At 63.7% G+C, this 27,286-nt stretch overlaps 1 protein-coding gene across 1 annotated transcript; it reads right to left on the bottom strand.

Annotated features, from left to right (window-relative positions):
* Nucleotides 1–5,517: 5,517 nt before the first annotated feature.
* Panx2 (pannexin 2) lies at nucleotides 5,518–26,589 on the bottom strand. The gene is made up of 3 exons (XM_042698046.1): nucleotides 26,364–26,589; nucleotides 7,224–8,675; nucleotides 5,518–6,761 (listed from the first exon to the last, which is right to left on the bottom strand). The coding sequence occupies exons 1-3, from the start codon at nucleotides 26,587–26,589 to the stop codon at nucleotides 6,418–6,420; spliced, it is 2,022 nt and encodes a 673-aa protein (XP_042553980.1). The 3' UTR covers nucleotides 5,518–6,417.
* Between the last annotated feature and the right edge of the window lie 697 nt (nucleotides 26,590–27,286).

The raw sequence follows: 27,286 nt of genomic DNA on the forward strand, positions 1-27,286 counted from the left end.
CCAGTGGGCAGCGGCCACGCGGCTGGAGTGGGCATCTGGCCATGGAGACGGACTGGGCAGTCCGGGCAGGAGACCAGGAGGAGGTGTGGGAGGAAGTTTGGTCCCGCTGCTGGGCCTGTTCAGGGACACCTACCACATCTTCTCAGGTCCAGGAGACCCAGGCCCCAGCCCTCCTGGGATGGAGTGGCTCCCTTGGGGTCAAGTGGCTCACCTGGGATCAGGTGGCTCTCCTGGGATCGAGTGGCTCCCCTGGGATCAGGGGACCCCCCTGGCTCTTGTGGGAGTATTGGCTGTGCACTCTGCACCAGGCAGTTCCCTCTTGATTGGGAAAGCTGGGTGCCGGAGGCAGGCTTACCCTTACACAGCTTCTAGGCCTCTGCGGGGCTTGGCCTGGCAGGAGAGAGGCCTCTGGTCTTCAGTGCTCCTCATGAAAGACATTCCTTTCAAATGCCTCTGGCCCACGGCCTCTCCAGCCCATCGCCCACTGCTGTGCTGGTCTCCTCCAAGCCCCCTCAGCTACGTTCATGATGGAGAGGACCAGGTGCTAGTGGGTTCAGACAGATCCACACTGGCAGGAAGAGGCCTGTGTTTGTCTGCACTGTCTGGGGTGTGTTCAAGGCTCTCCCTGAGACCATGCTCTTCCTTGGGAAGGGCCCTGGTACCACATGGTCCTTCTCTGCTCATAGCTGGAGAGAAGGGAGGCAAAGGGTGAGGTGGCATTTTATTTTTTTTGTCTGTCCTAGGGCTTGAACTCAGGGCCTGAGTGCTGTCCCTGAGCTTTTTTGCTCAAGGCTAGTGCTCTACCACTTCAGCCACAGCTCCACTTCTGGCTGTTCGTAGTTTAGGCTCACAGATTTTCTTGCCCTGCCTCACTTCGAACCTTGATCTGAACTAGGCCCTGAGAGGAGACTCCAGCTGGGACAGCTTCTTTACAGATTTTGTTTTTGTTTTAGGGATTATAGAAAAAAACAAAAAAACCTTGGCTCCAACCAGCCCAGTTCTTGAAATGAAAAGAATGCCTCTAGGTCCCCCTCCCCTTAACTTAACCCACCTTCTAATCCGGCTCATGCTGGCATGCTGGCTGGCATGCTGGCGACATCCCGAGTTTACTATAAACTCCGCCTTTTTCACATGTATATGTTAAACTCCCTTTACCATTAAATTCGTGAGTCATTTAAACCAAAAGCGATAGGCTGGTTTAAACAGCCATTATGTGACAAAGTGTAGCCTCGCTGGCCACCTGCGTGTGGTCTGGTATGACTGTGCAATCTTTTGGGTGTGTGAAAATCTCATTGGTCGCCTACGTGACCAGGCTTCACCTTGTGATTTTTGCCTTTAAAAACCTAAGCACGTGGGCCGCTCGCGGTCGCAGTGTCAGCTCCTGAGCCTGTGCTGCGGCCCTGGCCGGTCAGTGTAGGAACCTTCTCAATAAAGTTGCTTCTTTAATATCAACTTTGTTGCGGTGGGCTCTGTCACTCCGGACGACTAGGTGGGCTTGCCTGCCTGAGTAGGGGTCTTCCTACTACAATCCTCAGCTCCTCAGCCTCTTGAGCATCTGGGATTACAGGTATGAGCCACCAGCACCGGGTGAGATGGCATTTGAAGTGGACACACCCTGGTGGCCAGAATTGACCTGGGCAAGGTGGCTGTTGGGGAAGTAAGGTGCCAGAGAGCCTAGTCCTCCCAAGTGGGTAATGGGAGCCGTACTGTCCTCTGCCCTCTAGCTGGGGAATGCCTGTCCCCTCTGGCCCCCCACACAGGGGCTCTGCTGGGTCGTGAGGAGCCAGAAGAGAGAAGCAATAGAGTCCTGGATTGGCAGGGAAACTGAGGCAGGCTGGTGGTGTTGCCCAGGCCTTCCTACATCTAAGGTTGTGTTTGGGAGAACAGTGTGCTCACTCAAGTTCTGCCTCTTACCAGCTGTTCCCAAGTATGCGTTTGCATGGGGGCAGATTCTGCCTGGTACTGGGCAGCCCGGGGCCCGGGGCTGGCCGGCCATGTTGAAAGCCCCTCTGCTCTTCCCAGTGGTGGAGAAGGGGCTACCTGAGCTGAAAGCACCCCCGCCCCTGCCCCATCTTAGCACTGTCCATGCTGCCGATCGTCTCCCCGTCCCCCTGAACAAGCACACAGGGGTCTTGGAGGACAGCCCGAGACCAAGGCTGCGTCTGGTGCTGGGGGCCCTGAGGACACAGATGCTACCGGAGACCTGGGAACTCCTTGGTCACAGTGGCCTTGCGCTCAGCCCTCCCTCTCACCCCCTCGCCGTCCTGACTGACTTCCCGTCCTCTGCCCAGTGTGTACTGCGCGGGCCTTACTTGTAAGGGGAGGGGGTGGCGGGCAGAAGAGAGTAGCAAGAGTCCTGGTTTGTGTGCAGCAGGCTTCAGGAAACTTGGTTGTCCTTCCCAGCTTCTCCTCCCAAATAACACCTGTTGGTATGTTGATTTTTGTCTTTCTGCCTTTTCCCCTTTCTTATGGGTACCCAGGAGGGTAAGAGGTTTGGGGCTCAGCCTTACCCTATTCAAGGGGCCAGAACAGTCTTATCTTCCAGGTGTCTAGCTGCCTGCTTCCAGGAAGGTAGCATGGCTCGTGGGGACAGGAAGCCCGGGAACAGCTCTGAGGGGCGGGGGCCCCAGTGCCACTTGTACCCCCAGAATGCTGACAAGCTGGGCACTGGGGGCTCACACCCATAATCCGAGCTACTCGGGGTGAGAGCTGAGAATCATGGTTTGAAGCCAGCCAAGAAAGGGAAGTTTGTGAGACTCTTACCTCCAATTAACCACCAAAAAGCTGAGAGCTGGTGGCTCAAGGATACAGTGTTAGCCTGAGCACAAAGCTCAGGGACAGGCCCCACGCCCCAGGACCAGCACGCAACAAAGAACACTGACTTGGGCTCCCTCCTCAGCGGAGGCCTCATACGAGTGAGCTCCAAACAGAAAAGGGTGATGTTTTGCTCACAGTACGGGCCTCTTCAGACGGGTCTCAGCTGAACCGTCCTAGGCATGGCCAAACAGTAGGGGTGTTTTCAGCCCTGGTTCTACTAGAGGTACCTCATCTATCTGGACCCAGTGCCTCCAGCATCCACCTCTGCTCTGCTTTTAGCTCAGTGGCCCTCCCTGGATGTTTTGTGGCTAGAAGGACTTGCCTTCGTGGGCTGGGAAACAGAAAAGTGCAGAGGTGAGACCTGGCAGTGAACTTTCTCACAGCGCTGGTGCCTCCATCTCCGAGGCAAGTCCTTGGGTGGACAAGTGGAGCCAGGGCACAGGGACGGGGTGGGCGGGCTGGCTGTGTGCCGTGGGGGGGGGGGGGGGGGAGAGGTGTGGTGTCCCAGAGACTGTAGGCTGTCCGCAGCTTTGGGTTTCCTCGGGTCCCTGGCCGGCCTTCCCCAGCGGAGCAGGCTACTCGGAGGGCAGCTGGCTGGCTCCAGGTTCCTCTGGGTATACCAGGCTCCCCTGCCCTGGATACGTGGATGTGTGATGCTTGAATGCCAGGCCAGGGAAGGTACCAGGCAGGGTTAGCTTTCTGAGAGAGGGCGTTTCCCACACCTCCCTGTATCTGATGCTTTGACTCCTGGAGGGCCAGGTCTCAGTGTTAGCAAACGGTACTGCATATAAACCACCCAGGCCACAGGCCCCTCCTCACTGCCTCCACACACGGGGTCATTACCTGCCTGCCCCGGTCACCCCACAGCAGGAACCAGGCGATCGGGGCGGCCCTGAGATGAGCACCACAGGAGCCACGCAGATGGGTCACGCCTTCTACTTGCTCCTGGTAGACATGCTGCTCAGTCACCTCTGTCTGTGGGGACACTGTGGAAGGGCTGCTCAGTCACCTCTGCCCGTGTCCCCACCCTCTTCCTGCAGAATCTGTGAGTAATACTGTCTTCGCTGTCAGGTGTCTGGGATGAGGGAGGTAACAGCGGTAGCACATTTGCCTAGCATGTCCAAGGACTTTTGCTTCACACTTAAAAAATCAATGCCCTTTGTCTTCTGATTTGTCCTCACTATACCTAGACAATAATAAAACACTTAAAAATGGGTAATAAAACATATGTGTGTGTATTTTTCCTTTTAACAGTACTGGGATTTGAACTTAGGGCCTCAAGCTTGCTACACAGGCTCTTGACTGTTCAGCTATACCTCCCATCCCTTTTTGTACTGGTTATTTTTGAGACAAAGCCTTATGAGATAAGGCTGTAGGCCTGGGCTTTGCTTGGGCCATGATGGGCCTATTTTAGGCTTTGTGACTTCACTACTTGGCAGGTGTACACTGCCACACCAGTGTCTTTCGGTTGAGAGGAGTCCCTCGGACTTTTCTGTTGAGCATGGAACTGAAATCCACCTGATCTCAGCCTCCCACGTAGGTAGGGTGACAGGAGAGAGCCCCTGCCAACTGCGTTTGAATGGGTGCCCCCGGTTTAATTCTGGGCTGGCCTGGATGGTAACCCATTTACACTTTGCACACTGCTGGAATGAATGACAGGCACAAACCACAATGCCAGGCTTAATTGGCTGTGGTGGGGTCTCATGAACTTTTTGTCCAGACTAGCCTTACACTACAGTTCTACAGGTCTCCACTTCCTGAGCAGTGAGATTATAGGCATGACCTATGGTGCCTGACACTTTCAGAAGGGACTGGTTGGGGAGATTCCTGGCCCAGATGGGCCCCTTGGACTGCTGAGCCCCATCCCTTCGATTTGTAGCCCCCACGTGTTTCTGGCCCAGCTGCCCCTGCCACCGGCTGACAAGGAGCCCTGTTCAGTCTGGTGTTCCTGTCCAGGCATGTGGGCCCCAGGGTCAGCCTTGAGCTGACCCTGAGGCTGAAACGCCTGAGGCTCTGAGCCCTGAGGCTGAAGCGCCTGCCCCGCAACACACCCAGTGGCTCCTGGGAAGCCCTTCTGGATCTCCTGGCAACATACAAACATGCTTCTGCAGCCAGGCGACAGTGGCTCACACCTGTAATCCTAGCTACTCAGGAGGCTATCTGAGGATCACGGTTCAAAGCCAGCCCAGGCAGGAAAGTCTGTGAGACTCTATCTCCAGTAAGCCACTAGGAAACTGGAAGTGGCGCTATGGCTCAAGGGGTAGAGCGCTCATCTTGAGCTGAAGAGCTGAGGGTCAGCGCCCAGGACCAGAGTTCAGGCCCCACAACCGACAAAAAAAAAAAAACCCACACAAACATGCTTCTGCTCCAAAGCATTTACCTGGGTGTGGGATGCGGGGCGCGGTGTGGGGGGATGGGGCTGTGCCGTGAGCCCGGTGCCCAGGACGCCTGGTGCCCAGGCCCTCCGTCTGCTGAGGCCCCTCCAGGAGGGTTGGTTTTACACTCCTGCCCGGACACAGCTCGGAACCCAGCACCCCTGCCTCCCCTGGCACTGTGGGTGAGGCCGGGTGCCCCTCTCTGGGCAGCTCCGGATCACTTCCCTGGCACCCCACGGAGAGGGCCTGGGAGGAGGCACCGACGCGAGGGGGCCTGGAAGGAGCACAGGCGGTTATCAGAATAGTATTTATTGATATGCTACCTTGTTAGTGCTGCGTCACGTGGTGCCGTGGCTGAGGTAATGGGGCGGGGCCGGCAGGGGCCTGGGCTCCCTGGGAAGCTGGCCTTGGCCAGGTGGCTGGGCTGAGGGCGTGGTTATTGCATTGAACTTCTTCCCGCACGGGCACACTGGCGCTCACGCTGGCTGCTCCCACTGGCTCCCACACAGGCACCACTTACACACTCCAGCTCACGCAGGCTCCGGTTTGCTTCCCTGGTCTCGTTCACACACACACTCTCACAGACTTGCGCCCACATCTGCATGAGCTTGCCTGCACACTGGCATCCTTGCTCAAGCACACGCCTGTTTGTACACGCACGCGCACACACGCACCCCCCCCCCACGCACGCTAACACTGCTTCTCTGCTCTGACGCACCCCACACTCCATTCTTCGCTTTAAACTCATCTGAGATCTGACAACAAACACGCTTCATCAGTTACAGTAATCATAGTAAAATAAAGGGTATGTCGGGCTGCAGGGGAAAGTGCATGTTGTCTGGGACCTCGGCCCCCACCTGTGGCAGGCAGCGGGTCCCTTCAGGGTTGAGCCCCTGAGCCAGTGACCCCTGGGGCCCTGCGGCCCAGTGTCCTCCTGTGCCCTGGACTGGGCACAATGAGGTTGCTGAGCTGTCCTGCCCCAGCCTTGGCCCACAACAAAAATCCACTAAAAAAATAAACTCTTCATTTTACAGCCCAGCACCGGGGAGGAGGGCCTGATGCTGGGGACAGGGCGGCGCCCACCTCAGGCCCCGCCCCGGCCTGCACCTGTGGACGCCACGCCGGGCTGGGTGCGGGGTGCCGGGCCTGGGGCATGCGGGTGGGAGGCTGGATGGACGGTGCCAGGGGAGCCAAGGCCCCATCCTGGGCTCATGTGGAGGGCCCCTCAGAACTCCACAGTACTCACGACAGTTCTTGGCTCCTCGAAGGTGGCGATGAGGATCTGCTGGGGTGAGGGGATGGCGAGGAGGTCGCCCATGTCCGGGGGGGGACGGGGGGGGCCTTCCTCCTCCTCCCGGGCCTCGTACAGCGTGCTGATGTGGAGCAAGGGATGAGTAGCGTTACGGCTCAGGATGGTGAGGGGGTCGGCCTTGCCCAGGTTGCTTGGTGACAAGGGAGCTGCAGCGGGGGCTGCCGGGGGGGAGCAGACATGAAATGGGCCTCCGGGGGGAAGCCCTGTCCGAGCAGGATCTGTGGGGTACGGGATTTCCTTCTCTGGGAGCGGAGCATCTGCAGATAGACAAGAGACACGGGGGTCTCACCGTCCAGCCGAACCTGCGACTGTGCCCTGGTGCCAGCCTAGGCCCCGTTGAGGCCCACAGCCTCCTCTTCCCCTGAGGCCTCTCCTGTCAGCAGGCCAGACCCTGCCACCTCTGCACAGCATCTTGTGTGGTGTTTCACTGCCTAAGATTAGCAGTCCTGCTTGCTGAATTTCTTCCCAGAGGCTCCCACCTGCCTGAGGCCCTTACCAGACACAAAGCCGCAGGCCCTTTCCTCCCGCAGCCCCCCTTCCTTCCCCTTGAGAGGTTGTCCAGGCTCCTGCCAGGCCTGCAGCTTGCCTTTACACAGACATACCAATGCTTGCCTGGCTCTGGCCTTGGCAGGACCCCTGGACCCCGCAGCCCAGCCCCCCTGCCCGTGGCTCCCCAGGAGCCCGCCCCACCACCCCGCCTGCCAGTGCCACTCCCCTACCTTTGGTGGGTGCTGTCGCCAGCCCCAGCCCACACTCCTCTGTCTGCGATAGGAAGCCACCCCCCTGGCTCCGGGAGGCGGGCAGGGCTGCGGGCACCGGCTCGGGCTTGGCCTTCTTGGTGCCCAGGATGTAGGGGTGCACATCCAGGGAGAAGTGCCGGGCATGCTTCTTGTCGGAGGTAGGGGGCGGGGCCGCCTCACCCCCTCCTCCCTTGTAGTGGTGGGCGGCGCGCGCGCCAGCGTCCAACAGCGGGGCGATTAGCGTGTCCGTGGCCGTCTTCCTGCGCACAGGCTTCGGCTTCTCCGCCTTGCTGTTCTCGATGCGCATGATGGCCAGCGGCTCCTTGAAGGGCTGTGGTAAGGGGTTGCTGGTGGGGATCCACTTCATCTTCTTCCGGGGTCGCTTGACCACAGGCGGCTCACTGGAGCCGTCGGCCTCGGCAGGGTTGGCGCTGGGGTCGACGGTCTGGATGCCAGAGTCGCGCACCGTGGGCGTGGCGTCGTGGTTGGACTGGGCCAGGGCGGCCAGCAGCTGCCGCACCACGTTGTCGTACATGAGGTCGCTCTCGTTGGTGATGAAGTCCAGCCGGTTGAGCGACTTGATGTGGTCGCGGTTCTCGTTGCAGAACATGGCCAGGATGTTGATGTCGCAGAACTGGGAGCGGCGCCACTGCCGGCGGGTCTTGATGCCCACCTTGTGCAGCTTGTCGAAGATGAAGTTGCTCTTGCGGAAGATGAAGAGGTGGATGAGGTTGACGAGGATGATCAGGTTCATGAAGCAGAGCAGGACAATGTCCACGCCCGCGATGATCCGCTGCAGCTGCACCGAGGGCAGCTTGCAGTTGACGCGCACCACGGGGCCCCCGCCGCTGGCCGGGCCGTCGGGCGAGGCGCCCAGGGCACACGTGAACTCGTTCTGCTTCTGGGTGGCGTAGTAGGTGCACAGGTAGGAGATGGGCACCACGCTGAGCAGGAGAATGAGCACGTGCCGCGCCAGGTATAGCTTGGCCAGGAAGTTGCTGCGGCCACGGCGCTCCAGGTACTTCTCGAACAGGTTCTGCTCGGGACTCTTGTCCTTCTCAGCGTTCTCGATGATCTCCCGCTTCTCACGCTCGGTGATGCCAGGGCCTTTGGACTGGATCTGCTTTTCGATCTTGGGAGCGCGGCCCTCGGCTGCCCGGTGGTAACAGTTGTCGATCTCCTGCAGCAGGAAGTTGAGCTCAGAGGTGAGGCGTGTGGAGGCCAGGAACTCCCAGCCCAGCGCGGGCACGTACATGATGGCGGCAAAGGCCAGCAGGGCGTAGGGCAGGAACTTGTGCTCAAACAGCGATGGCCACAGGCTGGCGTCCACCCCAGGCAGCGCGTCCCGCAGCTCCGTCCAGCAGTAGCCACGGGCATACAACGCCTGGTCGCGGGTGAAGTTGTGCGGGGTGTAACAGTAAATGGGTTCCTCTGAGGGCAGAGAGGAAACACGGGCTGGGGTGAGAGGTGGGACTGGCCTGGGAAGCCAGGGCTTGGGGCTGGACCTGGTAGCGTTACTGCTCAGGTCCCTCCCTGGTGCTGGCCCTTTGCAGTTGCTCCCACACAGCTGCCTGCTTTGGGCTGGGGCTGCTGTTCCCCACTCCTCCCATGTCCTAGCTACAGTGGTGTGTGTGTGGTCTTGTTCTGAGAAGCCCACAAGGAGTTCTGCCTGTCTGGTTGTGCTGGCCCCAGGAACTGGGGTCTCCTGGTGTCCAAATGCCTCAAAGACTGTGCACACAAGGAGACCAGGTTCCAAAGAGGACCAAGACAGCCCACACCACCAGCCAGGCCCAGTCTGTGCATCCCGACTGTACCCAAACCCAGGTCCCCGCCTCCGGCCTGGCGCTGCCAGGAGCTCACCTTTGAGCAGGGCAGGTGGCACAGATGCACCTATCTGGCAAGAGGCTGTCACGGAGGCCCAGCTTCTAGGAAAAATCTGTCCATGCCAGGTAAAGGTTGTCTTAAGATCCCCCTTTCCAGGTCCTGGGGAACGAGGGCCTGGGAGCCTGGAGCCTGGTGGGCAGTCACAGAAGCCTCACCGGCCGGACATAAGTATTTTGCCACCGAGACAGAACACAGGGTTGTCCCGCGCTGCTGAATAATGGCAGGCCGACCTGCGCCTGCCACGTGGATGGCTCATCATACAGCAAAGGACACTGCAGACACTTGCACCAGGCCACGTAGCCCGTGCCAGAATCTTACATGTTAATCCTTCTTGAGAGTACAACTGGGAGGCTCAGAGCCTGGCAGGACAGGTCTGCCACCCCGGCACCCAACTGGGTGCCGCTCAGCACACAACAGGCTCACTCCTCACTTGTCTGTCACCCCCAGGCCAAGTCTGCCCAGAGTCTCCCCTGCTCCAGCTCCTTCACCCCACGGAGTTCCAGATCAGGAAGCAACAAGGCTAGCTGTGCCAGAGACAGGAAGCCCACCACCTCTCGCGGCTGGTGCTGGGCTGGGCAGAGGCCCAGGAGCACACAACCCACTGCACAGATACCTGCTGCCTCCAGGTGCTCTTCACTGAGCTAATGCAGGCCGTGGGCCGCCACACCAGCCCCGGGGTATCCCCACCACTACTCAGCTCCACGTGAGGAAGGCCCCCATCCTACCAAAGTGGCCCAGCCACAGCAGAGCCCAGTAGCAGGCCCAGATGGTCGTGGGGAGCAGGGAGGACTCTAGAAGCATGCCTTGCATAGATGGAGCTGAAGCTGAGGCTTCTCGAAGCTCCCCCACATCCACATGAGCAGGGGGTGAACCCCAAGCCGAGGACAGAGGTCTCAGAGAGGCTGAGGCCCTATGAGCAGGGTGTGAACCCCGAGCTGTGGACAGAGGTCTCAGAGTCCTTCAGGCAACACGCCCAGGACCAACAACAAGCTGGGCTCCACAAAGGAATCAGCTCTTAGTTGGGAAAAAATGGCATTCATTCACTTATTTTTTGTCCTTACAGCCCATCCCAGGAGCTACACTTCCTCTGGGATTTGTCTCGACACGGAGCCTGTCTCCGCAGCAGATAAGCTGGGTTTGTGGCAAAGGTGGGGAGAAGCACCTGGAACCCCGGTCCTGTCAGGGCTCCCAGGTTGGAGGGGAATTGGGGCCTCTGGTACCCCACATGCCTGGTGCTGCCCCGGGAGCAGTGTGGAGAGCCTGGCACCCTCTCCCTGCTGGGCAGCACCAGGGAGAGGAGAGGAGTCCCCCAGCTGCCCTGTCCCAGCTTCCTCATTTACTGTGGCCCTGTAGAGCCACTACGAGAGAAAGAGCCAGACCCCAGGCCCTGGGGACACACCCAGGAGAGCCACTCTCCTTCGGTCAGACTGCAAAGACTGGCAGCACTCACAGAGCACAGCAGGTACCAGAGGACCCAGAAAGGGGGTGCAGGCAGGTGAAAGGCAGGTGCAGGCAGGTGAGAGGCAGGTGAGAGGCAGGTGAGAGGCAGGTGCAGGCAGGTGAGAGGCAGGTGCAGGCAGGTGAGAGGCAGGTGCAGGCAGGTGAGAGGCAGGTGAGAGGCAGGTGCAGGCAGGTGAGAGGCAGGTGAGAGGCAGGTGAGAGGCAGGTGCAGGCAGGTGAGAGGCAGGTGCAGGCAGGTGAGAGGCAGGTGAGAGGCAGGTGAGAGGCAGGTGCAGGCAGGTGAGAGGCAGGTGAGAGGCAGGTGAGAGGCAGGTGAGAGGCAGGTGCAGGCAGGTGAGAGGCAGGTGCAGGCAGGTGAGAGGCAGGTGAGAGGCAGGTGCAGGCAGGTGAGAGGCAGGTGAGAGGCAGGTGAGAGGCAGGTGAGAGGCAGGGCAGGCAGGTGAGAGGCAGGTGAGAGGCAGGTGCAGGCAGGTGAGAGGCAGGTGCAGGCAGGTGAGAGGCAGGTGAGAGGCAGGGCAGGCAGGTGAGAGGCAGGTGAGAGGCAGGGCAGGCAGGTGAGAGGCAGGTGAGAGGCAGGGCAGGCAGGTGAGAGGCAGGTGAGAGACAGGTAAGAGGCAGGTGAGAGACAGGTAAGAGGCAGGTGAGAGACAGGTAAGAGGCAGGTGCAGGCAGGTGAGAGGCAGGTGAGAGGCAGGGCAGGCAGGTGAGAGGCAGGTGAGAGGCAGGGCAGGCAGGTGAGAGGCAGGTGAGAGACAGGTAAGAGGCAGGTGAGAGACAGGTAAGAGACAGGTGCAGGCAGGTGAGAGGCAGGTGAGAGGCAGGGCAGGCAGGTGAGAGGCAGGTGAGAGGCAGGTGAGAGGCAGGGCAGGCAGGTGAGAGGCAGGTGAGAGACAGGTGAGAGGCAGGTGAGAGGCAGGTGAGAGGCAGGTGAGAGGCAGGTGAGAGGCAGGTGAGAGGCAGGTGAGAGGCAGGTGCAGGCAGGTGAGAGGCAGGTGAGAGGCAGGTGAGAGGCAGGTGAGAGGCAGGTGAGAGGCAGGGCAGGCAGGTGAGAGGCAGGGCAGGCAGGTGAGAGGCAGGTGAGAGGCAGGTGAGAGACAGGTGAGAGGCAGGGCAGGCAGGTGAGAGGCAGGTGAGAGACAGGTGAGAGGCAGGTGAGAGGCAGGTGAGAGGCAGGTGAGAGGCAGGTGAGAGGCAGGTGAGGGGCAGGTGAGAGGCAGGTGCGGGCAGGTGAGAGGCAGGTGCAGGCAGGTGAGAGGCAGGTGAGAGGCAGGTGAGAGGCAGGTAAGAGGCAGGTGAGAGACAGGTAAGAGACAGGTGCAGGCAAGTGAGAGGCAGGTGAGAGGCAGGTGAGAGGCAGGTGAGAGGCAGGGCAGGCAAGTGAGAGGCAGGTGAGAGGCAGGTGAGAGGCAGGTGAGAGGCAGGGCAGGCAGGTGAGAGGCAGGTGAGAGGCAGGTGAGGGGCAGGTGAGAGGCAGGGCAGGCAGGTGAGAGGCAGGTGAGAGGCAGGTGCAGGCAGGTGAGAGGCAGGTGAGAGGCAGGTGAGAGGCAGGTGAGAGGCAGGTGCAGGCAGGTGAGAGGCAGGTGCAGGCAGGTGAGAGGCAGGTGAGAGGCAGGTGCGGGCAGGTGAGAGGCAGGTGCGGGCAGGTGAGAGGCAGGTGAGGGGCAGGTGAGAGGCAGGGCAGGCAGGTGAGAGGCAGGTGAGAGGCAGGTGAGAGACAGGTAAGAGGCAGGTGAGAGACAGGTAAGAGACAGGTGCAGGCAGGTGAGAGGCAGGTGAGGGGCAGGTGAGAGGCAGGGCATGCAGGTGAGAGGCAGGTGAGCGGCAGGTGAGAGGCAGGGCATGCAGGTGAGAGGCAGGTGAGCGGCAGATGCAGGCAGGTGAGAGGCAGGTGAGAGGCAGGTGAGAGGCAGGGCAGGCAAGTGAGAGGCAGGTGAGAGGCAGGTGAGAGGCAGGTGAGAGGTAGGTGCGGGCAGGTGAGAGGCAGGTGCGGGCAGGTGAGAGGCAGGTGAGAGGTAGGGCAAGCAGGTGAGAGGCAGGGCAGGCAGGTGAGAGGCAGGTGCGGGCAGGTGAGAGGCAGGTGCGGGCAGGTGAGAGGCAGGTGTGGGCAGGTGAGAGGCAGGTGGGGGCAGGTGAGAGGCAGGGCAGGCAGGTGAGAGGCAGGTGCGGGCAGGTGAGAGGCAGGTGCAGGCAGGTGAGAGGCAGGTGCGGGCAGGTGAGAGGCAGGTGAGAGGCAGGTGCGGGCAGGTGAGAGGTAGGGCAAGCAGGTGAGAGGCAGGGCAGGCAGGTGAGAGGTAGGGCAGGCAGGTGAGAGGCAGGGCAGGCAGGTGAGAGGCAGGTGCGGGCAGGTGAGAGGCAGGTGCGGGCAGGTGAGAGGCAGGTGAGAGGCAGGTGAGAGGCAGGTGAGAGGCAGGTGAGAGGCAGGTGCGGGCAGGTGAGAGGCAGGTGAGAGGCAGGTGTGGGCAGGTGGGGGCAGGTGAGAGGCAGGTGGGGGCAGGTGTGGGCAGGTGGGGGCAGATGAGAGGCAGGCGTGGGCAGGTGAGAGGCAGGTGGGGGCAGGTGTGGGCAGGTGAGAGGCAGGTGTGGGCAGGTGAGAGGCAGGTGAGAGGCAGGTGGGGGCAGGTGAGAGGCAGGTGCGGGCAGGTGAGAGGCAGGTGAGAGGCAGTGTGGTGCAGGTGAGAGGCAGGTGCGGGCAGGTGAGAGGCAGTGTGGTGCGGGTGAGAGGCAGTGTGGTGCGGGTGAGAGGCAGGTGCGGGCAGGTGAGAGGCAGTGTGGTGTGGGCAGGTGAGAGGCAGTGTGGTGTGGGCAGGTGAGAGGCAGTGTGGTGCGGGTGAGAGGCAGTGTGGTGCGGGTGAGAGGCAGTGTGGTGCAGGTGAGAGGCAGTGTGGTGCAGGTGAGAGGCAGTGTGGTGTGGGTGAGAGGCAGTGTGGTGGGGGTGAGAGGCAGTGTGGTGTGGGCAGGTGAGAGGCAGGTGTGGGCAGGTGAGAGGCAGTGTGGTGGGGGTGAGAGGCAGTGTGGTGGGGGTGAGAGGCAGTGTGGTGCGGGTGAGAGGCAGTGTGGTGCAGGTGAGAGGCAGTGTGGTGTGGGCAGGTGAGAGGCAGTGTGGTGCGGGTGAGAGGCAGTGTGGTGCGGGTGAGAGGCAGTGTGGTGGGGGTGAGAGGCAGTGTGGTGCAGGTGAGAGGCAGTGTGGTGCGGGTGAGAGGCAGGTGGGGGCAGGTGAGAGGCAGTGTGGTGCGGGTGAGAGGCAGTGTGGTGCGGGTGAGAGGCAGTGTGGTGGGGGTGAGAGGCAGTGTGGTGTGGGCAGGTGAGAGGCAGTGTGGTGCAGGTGAGAGGCAGTGTGGTGCGGGTGAGAGGCAGTGTGGTGCGGGTGAGAGGCAGTGTGGTGCGGGTGAGAGGCAGGTGGGGGCAGGTGAGAGGCAGTGTGGTGCAGGTGAGAGGCAGTGTGGTGCGGGTGAGAGGCAGTGTGGTGCGGGTGAGAGGCAGTGTGGTGCAGGTGAGAGGCAGTGTGGTGCGGGTGAGAGGCAGTGTGGTGGGGGTGAGAGGCAGTGTGGTGCAGGTGAGAGGCAGTGTGGTGTGGTGCGGGTGAGAGGCAGGTGAGAGGCAGTGTGGTGCAGGTGAGAGGCAGTGTGGTGCGGGTGAGAGGCAGGTGGGGGCAGGTGAGAGGCAGTGTGGTGCAGGTGAGAGGCAGTGTGGTGCGGGTGAGAGGCAGTGTGGTGCGGGTGAGAGGCAGTGTGGTGTGGTGCGGGTGAGAGGCAGTGTGGTGCGGGTGAGAGGCAGTGTGGTGCGGGCAGGTGAGAGGCAGTGTGGTGCGGGTGAGAGGCAGTGTGGTGCGGGCAGGTGAGAGGCAGTGTGGTGCGGGCAGGTGAGAGGCAGTGTGGTGCGGGTGAGAGGCAGTGTGGTGCGGGTGAGAGGCAGTGTGGTGCGGGCAGGTGAGAGGCAGTGTGGTGCGGGTGAGAGGCAGTGTGGTGCGGGTGAGAGGCAGTGTGGTGCGGGCAGGTGAGAGGCAGTGTGGTGCGGGCAGGTGAGAGGCAGTGTGGTGCGGGCAGGTGAGAGGCAGTGTGGTGCGGGCAGGTGAGAGGCAGTGTGGTGCGGGTGAGAGGCAGTGTGGTGCGGGTGAGAGGCAGTGTGGTGCGGGTGAGAGGCAGTGTGGTGCGGGCAGGTGAGAGGCAGTGTGGTGTGGGCAGGTGAGAGGCAGTGTGGTGCGGGTGAGAGGCAGTGTGGTGCGGGTGAGAGGCAGTGTGGGCAGGTGAGAGGCAGTGTGGTGTGGGCAGGTGAGAGGCAGTGTGGTGCAGGTGAGAGGCAGTGTGGTGCGGGTGAGAGGCAGTGTGGTGCGGGCAGGTGAGAGGCAGTGTGGTGCGGGTGAGAGGCAGTGTGGTGCGGGTGAGAGGCAGTGTGGTGTGGGCAGGTGAGAGGCAGTGTGGTGCAGGTGAGAGGCAGTGTGGTGCGGGTGAGAGGCAGTGTGGTGTGGGCAGGTGAGAGGCAGTGTGGTGCAGGTGAGAGGCAGTGTGGTGTGGGTGAGAGGCAGTGTGGTGCGGGTGAGAGGCAGTGTGGTGCAGGTGAGAGGCAGTGTGGTGCAGGTGAGAGGCAGTGTGGTGCAGGTGAGAGGCAGTGTGGTGCGGGTGAGAGGCAGTGTGGTGCGGGTGAGAGGCAGTGTGGTGCGGGTGAGAGGCAGTGTGGTGCAGGTGAGAGGCAGTGTGGTGCAGGTGAGAGGCAGTGTGGTGCGGGTGAGAGGCAGTGTGGTGCGGGTGAGAGGCAGTGTGGTGCGGGTGAGAGGCAGTGTGGTGCGGGTGAGAGGCAGTGTGGTGCGGGCAGGTGAGAGGCAGTGTGGTGCGGGTGAGAGGCAGTGTGGTGCAGGTGAGAGGCAGTGTGGTGCGGGCAGGTGAGAGGCAGTGTGGTGCGGGTGAGAGGCAGTGTGGTGCAGGTGAGAGGCAGTGTGGTGCGGGCAGGTGAGAGGCAGTGTGGTGCAGGTGAGAGGCAGTGTGGTGCAGGTGAGAGGCAGTGTGGTGCGGGTGAGAGGCAGTGTGGTGCAGGTGAGAGGCAGTGTGGTGCAGGTGAGAGGCAGTGTGGTGCGGGTGAGAGGCAGTGTGGTGCGGGCAGGTGAGAGGCAGTGTGGTGTGGGTGAGAGGCAGGTGTGGGCAGGTGAGAGGCAGTGTGGTGCAGGTGAGAGGCAGTGTGGTGCGGGCAGGTGAGAGGCAGTGTGGTGCAGGTGAGAGGCAGTGTGGTGCGGGTGAGAGGCAGTGTGGTGGGGGTGAGAGGCAGTGTGGTGCGGGTGAGAGGCAGTGTGGTGCGGGTGAGAGGCAGTGTAGTGCGGGTGAGAGGCAGTGTGGTGCAGGTGAGAGGCAGTGTAGTGCGGGTGAGAGGCAGTGTGGTGCAGGTGAGAGGCAGTGTGGTGCGGGTGAGAGGCAGTGTGGTGGGGGTGAGAGGCAGTGTGGTGCAGGTGAGAGGCAGTGTGGTGGGGGTGAGAGGCAGTGTGGTGCGGGCAGGTGAGAGGCAGTGTGGTGCGGGCAGGTGAGAGGCAGTGTGGTGCGGGTGAGAGGCAGTGTGGTGCGGGTGAGAGGCAGTGTGGTGCGGGTGAGAGGCAGTGTGGTGCGGGTGAGAGGCAGTGTGGTGCGGGTGAGAGGCAGTGTGGTGCGGGTGAGAGGCAGTGTGGTGGGGGTGAGAGGCAGTGTGGTGCGGGTGAGAGGCAGTGTGGTGCAGGTGAGAGGCAGTGTGGTGCGGGTGAGAGGCAGTGTGGTGCGGGCAGGTGAGAGGCAGTGTGGTGGGGGTGAGAGGCAGTGTGGTGGGGGTGAGAGGCAGTGTGGTGCAGGTGAGAGGCAGTGTGGTGGGGGTGAGAGGCAGTGTGGTGCGGGCAGGTGAGAGGCAGTGTGGTGCGGGCAGGTGAGAGGCAGTGTGGTGCGGGTGAGAGGCAGTGTGGTGGGGGTGAGAGGCAGTGTGGTGCAGGTGAGAGGCAGTGTGGTGGGGGTGAGAGGCAGTGTGGTGCGGGCAGGTGAGAGGCAGTGTGGTGCGGGCAGGTGAGAGGCAGTGTGGTGCGGGTGAGAGGCAGTGTGGTGCGGGTGAGAGGCAGTGTGGTGCGGGTGAGAGGCAGTGTGGTGCGGGTGAGAGGCAGTGTGGTGCGGGTGAGAGGCAGTGTGGTGGGGGTGAGAGGCAATGTGGTGCGGGTGAGAGGCAGGTGTGGGCAGGTGAGAGGCAGTGTGGTGCGGGTGAGAGGCAGTGTGGTGCGGGTGAGAGGCAGTGTGGTGGGGGTGAGAGGCAGTGTGGTGCGGGTGAGAGGCAGTGTGGTGCGGGTGAGAGGCAGTGTGGTGTGGGTGAGAGGCAGTGTGGGCAGGTGAGAGGCAGTGTGGTGGGGGTGAGAGGCAGTGTGGTGCGGGTGAGAGGCAGTGTGGTGCGGGTGAGAGGCAGTGTGGTGCGGGTGAGAGGCAGTGTGGTGCGGGTGAGAGGCAGTGTAGTGCGGGTGAGAGGCAGTGTGGTGCGGGTGAGAGGCAGTGTAGTGCGGGTGAGAGGCAGTGTGGTGGGGGTGAGAGGCAGTGTAGTGCGGGTGAGAGGCAGTGTGGTGTGGGTGAGAGGCAGTGTGGGCAGGTGAGAGGCAGTGTGGTGGGGGTGAGAGGCAGTGTGGTGCGGGTGAGAGGCAGTGTGGTGCGGGTGAGAGGCAGTGTGGTGCGGGTGAGAGGCAGTGTGGTGCGGGTGAGAGGCAGTGTAGTGCGGGTGAGAGGCAGTGTGGTGGGGGTGAGAGGCAGTGTGGTGCGGGTGAGAGGCAGTGTGGTGGGGGTGAGAGGCAGTGTGGTGCGGGTGAGAGGCAGTGTAGTGCGGGTGAGAGGCAGTGTGGTGCAGGTGAGAGGCAGTGTGGTGTGGGTGAGAGGCAGTGTGGTGCAGGTGAGAGGCAGTGTGGTGCGGGTGAGAGGCAGTGTGGTGGGGGTGAGAGGCAGTGTGGTGCAGGTGAGAGGCAGTGTGGGCAGGTGAGAGGCAGTGTGGTGCGGGTGAGAGGCAGTGTGGTGGGGGTGAGAGGCAGTGTGGTGCGGGTGAGAGGCAGTGTAGTGCGGGTGAGAGGCAGTGTGGGCAGGTGAGAGGCAGTGTGGTGCGGGTGAGAGGCAGTGTGGTGGGGGTGAGAGGCAGTGTGGTGTGGTGCAGGTGAGAGGCAGTGTGGTGCGGGCAGGTGAGAGGCAGTGTGGTGCGGGCAGGTGAGAGGCAGTGTGGTGCGGGTGAGAGGCAGTGTGGTGCGGGTGAGAGGCAGTGTGGTGTGGGTGAGAGGCAGTGTGGTGCAGGTGAGAGGCAGTGTGGTGCGGGTGAGAGGCAGTGTGGTGGGGGTGAGAGGCAGTGTAGTGCGGGTGAGAGGCAGTGTGGTGCGGGCAGGTGAGAGGCAGTGTGGTGCGGGTGAGAGGCAGTGTAGTGCGGGTGAGAGGCAGTGTAGTGCGGGTGAGAGGCAGTGTGGTGCAGGTGAGAGGCAGTGTGGTGTGGGTGAGAGGCAGTGTAGTGCGGGTGAGAGGCAGTGTGGTGGGGGTGAGAGGCAGTGTGGTGCGGGTGAGAGGCAGTGTGGTGGGGGTGAGAGGCAGTGTGGTGCAGGTGAGAGGCAGTGTGGTGCAGGTGAGAGGCAGTGTGGTGCGGGTGAGAGGCAGTGTAGTGCGGGTGAGAGGCAGTGTGGTGCAGGTGAGAGGCAGTGTGGTGCGGGTGAGAGGCAGTGTGGTGCGGGTGAGAGGCAGTGTGGTGCAGGTGAGAGGCAGTGTGGTGCGGGTGAGAGGCAGTGTGGTGTGGGCAGGTGAGAGGCAGTGTGGTGGGGGTGAGAGGCAGTGTGGTGCAGGTGAGAGGCAGTGTGGGCAGGTGAGAGGCAGTGTGGTGCGGGTGAGAGGCAGTGTGGTGGGGGTGAGAGGCAGTGTGGTGTGGTGCAGGTGAGAGGCAGTGTGGTGCGGGCAGGTGAGAGGCAGTGTGGTGCGGGCAGGTGAGAGGCAGTGTGGTGCGGGTGAGAGGCAGTGTGGTGCGGGTGAGAGGCAGTGTGGTGGGGGTGAGAGGCAGTGTGGTGTGGTGCAGGTGAGAGGCAGTGTGGTGCGGGCAGGTGAGAGGCAGTGTGGTGCGGGCAGGTGAGAGGCAGTGTGGTGCGGGTGAGAGGCAGTGTAGTGCGGGTGAGAGGCAGTGTAGTGCGGGTGAGAGGCAGTGTGGTGCAGGTGAGAGGCAGTGTGGTGTGGGTGAGAGGCAGTGTGGTGCGGGTGAGAGGCAGTGTAGTGCGGGTGAGAGGCAGTGTGGTGCAGGTGAGAGGCAGTGTGGTGTGGGTGAGAGGCAGTGTAGTGCGGGTGAGAGGCAGTGTGGTGCAGGTGAGAGGCAGTGTGGTGTGGGTGAGAGGCAGTGTGGTGTGGGTGAGAGGCAGTGTGGTGTGGGCAGGTGAGAGGCAGTGTGGTGCAGGTGAGAGGCAGTGTGGTGCGGGTGAGAGGCAGTGTGGTGCGGGTGAGAGGCAGTGTGGTGCGGGTGAGAGGCAGTGTAGTGCGGGTGAGAGGCAGTGTGGTGGGGGTGAGAGGCAGTGTGGTGTGGGTGAGAGGCAGTGTGGTGTGGGTGAGAGGCAGTGTGGTGTGGGCAGGTGAGAGGCAGTGTGGTGCAGGTGAGAGGCAGTGTGGTGCGGGTGAGAGGCAGTGTGGTGCGGGTGAGAGGCAGTGTGGTGCAGGTGAGAGGCAGTGTGGTGCGGGTGAGAGGCAGTGTGGTGTGGGCAGGTGAGAGGCAGTGTGGTGGGGGTGAGAGGCAGTGTGGTGCAGGTGAGAGGCAGTGTGGGCAGGTGAGAGGCAGTGTGGTGCGGGTGAGAGGCAGTGTGGTGGGGGTGAGAGGCAGTGTGGTGCGGGTGAGAGGCAGTGTAGTGCGGGTGAGAGGCAGTGTGGTGCAGGTGAGAGGCAGTGTGGTGCGGGTGAGAGGCAGTGTGGTGGGGGTGAGAGGCAGTGTGGTGTGGTGCAGGTGAGAGGCAGTGTGGTGCGGGCAGGTGAGAGGCAGTGTGGTGCGGGCAGGTGAGAGGCAGTGTGGTGCGGGTGAGAGGCAGTGTGGTGCGGGTGAGAGGCAGTGTGGTGTGGGTGAGAGGCAGTGTGGTGCAGGTGAGAGGCAGTGTGGTGCGGGTGAGAGGCAGTGTGGTGGGGGTGAGAGGCAGTGTAGTGCGGGTGAGAGGCAGTGTGGTGCGGGCAGGTGAGAGGCAGTGTGGTGTGGGTGAGAGGCAGTGTGGTGCGGGTGAGAGGCAGTGTGGTGCAGGTGAGAGGCAGTGTGGTGCGGGTGAGAGGCAGTGTGGTGGGGGTGAGAGGCAGTGTAGTGCGGGTGAGAGGCAGTGTGGTGCGGGCAGGTGAGAGGCAGTGTGGTGCGGGTGAGAGGCAGTGTGGTGCGGGTGAGAGGCAGTGTGGTGTGGGTGAGAGGCAGTGTGGTGCGGGTGAGAGGCAGTGTGGTGCAGGTGAGAGGCAGTGTGGTGCGGGTGAGAGGCAGTGTGGTGCGGGTGAGAGGCAGTGTGGTGCGGGTGAGAGGCAGTGTGGTGCGGGTGAGAGGCAGTGTGGGCAGGTGAGAGGCAGTGTGGGCAGGTGAGAGGCAGTGTGGGCAGGTGAGAGGCAGTGTGGTGCAGGTGAGAGGCAGTGTGGTGCAGGTGAGAGGCAGTGTGGTGCGGGTGAGAGGCAGTGTGGTGCAGGTGAGAGGCAGTGTGGTGTGGGTGAGAGGCAGTGTGGTGCGGGAAGGTGAGAGGCAGTGTGGTGCGGGTGAGAGGCAGTGTGGTGCGGGTGAGAGGCAGTGTGGTGCGGGTGAGAGGCAGTGTGGTGCGGGTGAGAGGCAGTGTGGTGCAGGTGAGAGGCAGTGTGGTGCGGGTGAGAGGCAGTGTGGTGCAGGTGAGAGGCAGTGTGGTGCGGGTGAGAGGCAGTGTGGTGCAGGTGAGAGGCAGTGTGGTGCGGGTGAGAGGCAGTGTGGTGCGGGTGAGAGGCAGTGTGGTGCGGGTGAGAGGCAGTGTGGTGTGGGCAGGTGAGAGGCAGTGTGGTGCGGGCAGGTGAGAGGCAGTGTGGTGCGGGCAGGTGAGAGGCAGTGTGGTGCGGGCAGGTGAGAGGCAGTGTGGTGCGGGTGAGAGGCAGTGTGGTGCGGGTGAGAGGCAGTGTGGTGCGGGTGAGAGGCAGTGTGGTGCGGGCAGGTGAGAGGCAGTGTGGTGCAGGTGAGAGGCAGTGTGGTGCGGGCAGGTGAGAGGCAGTGTGGTGCAGGTGAGAGGCAGTGTGGTGTGGGCAGGTGAGAGGCAGTGTGGTGCAGGTGAGAGGCAGTGTGGTGCGGGTGAGAGGCAGTGTGGTGCGGGTGAGAGGCAGTGTGGTGCGGGTGAGAGGCAGTGTGGTGCGGGCAGGTGAGAGGCAGTGTGGTGCAGGTGAGAGGCAGTGTGGTGCGGGCAGGTGAGAGGCAGTGTGGTGCGGGTGAGAGGCAGTGTGGTGCGGGTGAGAGGCAGTGTGGTGCGGGTGAGAGGCAGTGTGGTGCGGGCAGGTGAGAGGCAGTGTGGTGCAGGTGAGAGGCAGTGTGGTGCGGGCAGGTGAGAGGCAGTGTGGTGCAGGTGAGAGGCAGTGTGGTGTGGGCAGGTGAGAGGCAGTGTGGTGCAGGTGAGAGGCAGTGTGGTGCGGGTGAGAGGCAGTGTGGTGCGGGTGAGAGGCAGTGTGGTGCGGGTGAGAGGCAGTGTGGTGCGGGTGAGAGGCAGTGTGGTGCGGGTGAGAGGCAGGTGTGGGCAGGTGAGAGGCAGTGTGGTGCGGGTGAGAGGCAGTGTGGTGCGGGTGAGAGGCAGTGTGGTGCGGGTGAGAGGCAGTGTGGTGCGGGTGAGAGGCAGTGTGGTGCGGGCAGGTGAGAGGCAGTGTGGTGCAGGTGAGAGGCAGTGTGGTGCAGGTGAGAGGCAGTGTGGTGTGGGCAGGTGAGAGGCAGTGTGGTGCAGGTGAGAGGCAGTGTGGTGCGGGTGAGAGGCAGTGTGGTGCGGGTGAGAGGCAGTGTGGTGCGGGTGAGAGGCAGTGTGGTGCGGGTGAGAGGCAGTGTGGTGCGGGTGAGAGGCAGTGTGGTGCGGGTGAGAGGCAGGTGTGGGCAGGTGAGAGGCAGTGTGGTGCAGGTGAGAGGCAGTGTGGTGCGGGTGAGAGGCAGTGTGGTGTGGGCAGGTGAGAGGCAGTGTGGTGCGGGTGAGAGGCAGTGTGGTGCGGGTGAGAGGCAGTGTGGTGCGGGTGAGAGGCAGTGTGGTGCGGGCAGGTGAGAGGCAGTGTGGTGCAGGTGAGAGGCAGTGTGGTGCGGGCAGGTGAGAGGCAGTGTGGTGCGGGTGAGAGGCAGTGTGGTGCGGGTGAGAGGCAGGTGGGGGCAGGTGAGAGGCAGTGTGGTGCGGGTGAGAGGCAGTGTGGTGCGGGTGAGAGGCAGTGTGGTGCGGGCAGGTGAGAGGCAGTGTGGTGCGGGTGAGAGGCAGTGTGGTGCGGGTGAGAGGCAGGTGGGGGCAGGTGAGAGGCAGTGTGGTGCGGGTGAGAGGCAGGTGGGGGCAGGTGAGAGGCAGGTGCGGGCAGGTGAGAGGCAGTGTGGTGCGGGTGAGAGGCTGGGGGGGATATTGTTGTGGGTCTGGGTGCTGATCCTGGTGTTGGATGGCACCCCGAGGACCTAGGCACTACATGCGTAACACACACATAGTGGCTGCATAGCAGCTGCCTCAGACAGAGGGATCTTCCAGCCGTGTTGTCTGGGCTAGCACAGCCACCCAAGAGGGGAGGTAGGAAGGCCTGGTCTTCCTCTTAGGAGGCCTTCCCACAGAGGACAGCACTGTGGGCCGAGTGGCTGGGCGCCCTGTCACTCACAAGAGGGCACAGAGGGGCTTCTGGGCCAGCACCTGCCCGGCCTGTCCACACGGGGGCCTCAGAGGCCTGGAGTTCCCGGGTACTGCAGACCAGCCACAGGGGAGAGGAAGACCACAGCCTCAGTGTGTGCGCGCGCACACCACAGGACCACTATCTGGAATGCTGTCCCTGGCAGGCTGAAGCCCATTCCCGGCTGCATCAGCCCTGAGCATGACCCTGCTACCATGTGTCCATTGGCCACCACCTCACCCCTGAGTCCAGCCTGCAGCCCACAGGGCCTCCACGCTGGCATCTTCCAGCCCGCCTCTGCTCCTGCTGCTTGGAAAGGAAACACCTTTCAAGGGTTTCCAGTTCCTCTGGCCACAGTCCTCTCACCCCAGGGAGGTCCAGGCCCTTCCTTGAAGGGGCAGCAGCAGTTAATGGAATGACAGCCCCGAAAGATGTCCACATTCTGCCCCCCAGAACCAGCCTCATGTGGCATAAGGGACTGTGTACCTGGGATGAGAGTGAAGGCTGAGTGAGGGAAGATTCCAGGATACCTGGGCAGGGCTACTAGGTCACAGGCTCCAGAGGGAGGGAGGACAGCAAAGGCCTGAGACAAAAGATGGAGTATCTCCAGACTTCCTGGGGCTCCAGAGAGAGTAGCTCTGCGTCCACCATATCTATCTCACTTCAGATGTTGGCTTTTTTTTTTTTTGGTGGTGGTGGGGCTTGAACTCAGGGCCTGGGTATCGTCTGTGAGCTTTTTTTGCTCAAGGCTAGCGTTCTACCACTTTGAGCCACAGCTCTACTTCTGGTTTTTGAGTGGCTAATTGGAGAGCAGAGTCTCAAGGGGACTTTTCAGCCGAGCTGGCTTTGAACTGCAGTACTCAGATCTCTGAGTAGCTAGGGTTACAGACATGAGCCACTGGGGCCTGGCTCATTTTTGACTCCTGACCCACAGACTTTTAAGACCATTTTGGGGGTAGGGTTTGGGTCTTAGAACCAGGGCGCACTAGGAAGCGCTTACCCCTCAGCTGCACACCAGCCGCCTGTGCTGATTTAAGACACCGAGTTGTGCTAATCTATTCCTGCAGGGTGGGCAGATGGCAGGGGTGCTGGCTTCAGGTTGCTCTGCTGGGGAGGAGGGGCATGTCCTATTCCAGTACTTCCCACAGTGCTATCAAGGCACACCCGGAGTCCGGGGGTGGGGGCACAGCAGAGCGCCCACCTGGGAGGAGAGGGCAGGCGGGTAGGTCTACTTCTCAGCAGCTCACAGGGCAGGCCTGACTCTCGGGATGCTGAGATACCCCAGGGAGGGGGGCGGCTGAGGTCTGCAGGCCTCACCACATGCAGTGGCACAACACACGATCACTTTTTCTTTCTGAGGAGGAAAGTCAGAGGGGCACACACAGGAGACACTCATTCCTCACACCTGGAGGGGTGCACGCACACAGATGACACCTAGAAACTCCCCTGACTTGGACCCAGCTTCTTGGCTATTTTAGGAAAATGGAGTTGTGGGCCTCCCATCAGGGCCTGGGTCAGCCTTTGTCTTTTCCTGCCTCTGGCCATTCCAGACCAGCCAAGGCTGCCAGGGCCTGAGCAGCTCCCCTGCAGCTGGGCTCCAGGCAGGAGGTGGGAGATGCTTTCCAAGTCTACCTCTTTCCACATGGGGCTCTGCCAGGCAGGGACCAGTGATGCCCCAGGACAGCAGATCTCCTGCACCACAGGAAGGGGCCCTCCTGAGAGCACCTGGTACTGGGGCCCCAGGGCTGAGGCTGATGGGGGCTGGGAGCAGGCCAGCACCGACTAGTCCTCTCCTCTCAGGACAGAGGTGCTCAGGGCGGGTCTGCTCACTGGGTCCACAGGCAATCTACCCTTCGCCAGAAAGGGCCGTCTCCGGTGAGAGACGGGGCTTTGCAAAGCCAAGGATGGGGGCTGAGGCGGCTCAGCCATCCTGCCCAGCTTGCCTCCCTAATGCTTGCCTCCTGGGCTGGGGCCTGCGCAGGTAGATGCAGGTGGGGAGACTGGGAATGGGCACCCAGGTGGCCCTGGCACAGCTCTGCTCTCAGCCTGTCCACTACTTGGGCAGAGGAGCTGCAACACCTCCTGGCTAGTGTTTTACAACTAACACTGCTGGCCAGGCACACCTGTCTCTGGGACCCCAGGTAAGTACAGGCGGGTCTGTGTGGAAATTCAGGGGCCCAGCCCAGGGATGTTTTCCGGAAGGCTCCAGCCAGATTGGGGGATGTCAGAGCCCCCTCTCCCCCCAGTTGCTCCATCAGCCCTGTGTCAGCATGGGGAACTGACATGGGCTTGGAGGAATGGCTGAACCCTTGTGTGCACACCAAGCCTGCCCTACTGTGCCTTTCTGATGTGGGTGAGGCTGTGATCCCCCAAAAGATGCTGAAATGCAAGCCCCAAACCTGAGAACTATCTGGAAACTGCCTTCATAAATGTCATTGAGACGAGGCCTTGGTGGAGAGGCCAGTAACTGTCCTGGTGACCAGGACAGCTCACGCTCAGGTGCCCAGCTGGACACCAAGGAACACCAGGGATGACTGGAAGCCGGCAGTGGGGGAGTCCTCCCCAGAGCCTTCGCAGGAAGTGCTGCCACCCTGCCTGCTCCTGGATTCTGTACCCCAGAAGGTATGAGGTCTCCCAGCCTGGGGTCCTGCTACACACGCACGCACACTGTCAAAGTGGACCAGGCCTCTGCTGTTGTCTGCAGGGCAGGAGGCTAATTCTAAGTGTCAGACTTATGCCACCCTGGGGTCAGGCAGGCAGGGGATGCCCACGCCCGAGGCATGTCTCCAGGCCACGGGGTTTCCTGAGAGGTAAGAAGGCGTCTCCCAGGTTGGGAAGAACCAGGAGCCAACGCAGCTGCCCGTACTGCTGGGTGGCCGCAGGGGACAGAGGGGTGCGAGTCCTTCGGGAAGAGGCCCCTCCCAGCTGCTGCGGACCGGCACTTCCGGACCCCAAGCGCGAATGCTGGATGCCCGGCGGCGGGTGGGCGACGCCATGTCCTGTCCCCATCTGCCCACCTGCCCCTGTCCTGAGAGGGCACGTGGCCCCGGGTCTGCACCGGCCCGGTTCTGTGGGCTGAGGCCTCCGCACCGGCATCGCTTGCCTTCTCCACCCCGGGACCCCCGCAGCCCGAGGCTGCCCGGCGGGCCGGCCCTGCCCCGTGTCCTCACCGCAGACCCTCTGAGGCTCCGGGTCGGCCAGCGGCGGCGGGATCCTCTGCCGATGCCCCCCGCGCCCGGACCCCCGCACCCGGACCCCCGCACCCGGGCCCCGCACCCCACCGGGGCCCCCGCGCCCGGGCCCCGCACCCCGCGGGGGCCCCCCCCCCCGCACCCGGGCCCTGCACCCCGCCGGGGCCCCCGCGCCCGGGCCCCGCACCCCGCCGGGGCTCCCGCGCCGGGGCTCCCGCACCCGGGCCCCGCACCCCGCCGGGGCTCCCGCACCCGGGCCCCGCACCCCGCCGGGGCCCCCCGCGCCCGGGCCCACGGGGTCGTCCTTCGCTGCTGCCTCCGCGGTCTCTCCTCCCCCGCTCGGACCCTGCGGTGACCTTCGGCAGCCCGGACCCCGGGAGGGGGTCTCCCCGCCCTGCCATGAGGCTGCGGGGCCCAGAAGGCGAAACAATAAAATCCGGGCCGCGGGGGACCGTGCAGGGTGCGGGAGGCCGCGGGGGCCGTGCGGGGTGCGGGAGGCCGGGCGGGGTGCGGGAGGCCGCGGGGGCCGCGCGGGGTGCGGGAGGCCGGGCGGGGTGCGGGAGGCCGCGGGGGCCGTGCGGGGTGTGGGAGGCCGTGCGGGGTGCGGGTGGCCGCGGGGGCCGCGCGGGGTGCGGGGTGCGGGAGGCCGCGCGGGGTGCGGGGTGCGGGAGGCCGCGGGGGCCGTGCAGGGTAAGGGGTGCGGGAGGCCGCGCGGGGTGCGGGTGGCCGCGGGGACCGCGCGGGGTGCGGGGTGCGGGGCCTCGCGCGCGGCGCCGCCCGCCCCGCCCGCCCCGCCTCACCTGCGAAGTTCTTGGTGAAGACCAGGGTGACCAGCAGGATGGGCACGAGCACGGTGCCGATGGTGACCACGCGGTCGAACGGCAGCTCCAGCTTGAGCTGCAGCAGCAGCGCGGCCAGCGCGCCCGCCTTGTCGTCCTGCGCGCCGGGCAGGATCAGCTCCCGCAGCTTCTCGCCCGCCAGCAGCGCGGTCGCCATGTCCGCCGACTGCTCCAGGAGGTGGTGCATGGGGCGGGGGGCGCGGCCCGCGGGGGCGCGGGCGGGGGGCGCGCGGGCCGGCCGGGAGGTCGGCGGGGACGCGGCCGGGCCGCCGGGGCGCGGGGCCGCCGCCGCCCCCCGCCGCTGCGCCGCCCTGGGCCCCGCGGCCCCGCGTGCCTCCCGGGGGCGGCGGCGGCTCGCTGCGGGGCCGCGCGGCCCGCTGCCGCCGGGGCGGGCGCTGTTTACCTGCGGCCGCTCCGCGCCGTGGCTCCGCCCCGCCCGCCGCGTCGGCGCGCGGCGATGACTGTGCAGAAACGGCCGGCGGTCCGAGCCCGCGGACCGGGACCCGCGCGGAGCCCCGGCCCGGCCTCAGCGCCCCGGCCCCGGCTCGGCGCCCGGCCTCCGCGCCGCGGTGGGCGCCGGGCGGTGGCTGCGGGGCGTCGCGCCCAGGGACGGCGAGGCCGGGCGCCCCCTCCCCGGGCCGCCGGCGGCACGCGGACGCGGGGCGCCCTCCCCGGCGACTGCCGCGCTCCCGGTCGCCCCTCCGCTGCAGCCATCGCCTCCGGCTCGGTCACCCCACGCGGGTCCGCTCGCTCCCCAGCCCCGCAGCCCTCCGGCCCGCGCTCGTGGGCTGCCCCGGGCCCGCCACCCTCCCCTCCTTCTCCCGGCGGCCGCCACGCCCGCGGCCCTGTGCCCCGCCCCCCCGCGCCCACGGCCCCGGTCCCCG

The sequence above is a fragment of the Dipodomys spectabilis genome, unplaced genomic scaffold (genome assembly GCF_019054845.1).
Source record: "Dipodomys spectabilis isolate Male_0828 unplaced genomic scaffold, ASM1905484v1 ptg000230l, whole genome shotgun sequence".
Classification (NCBI taxonomy): Eukaryota; Metazoa; Chordata; class Mammalia; order Rodentia; family Heteromyidae; genus Dipodomys; species Dipodomys spectabilis.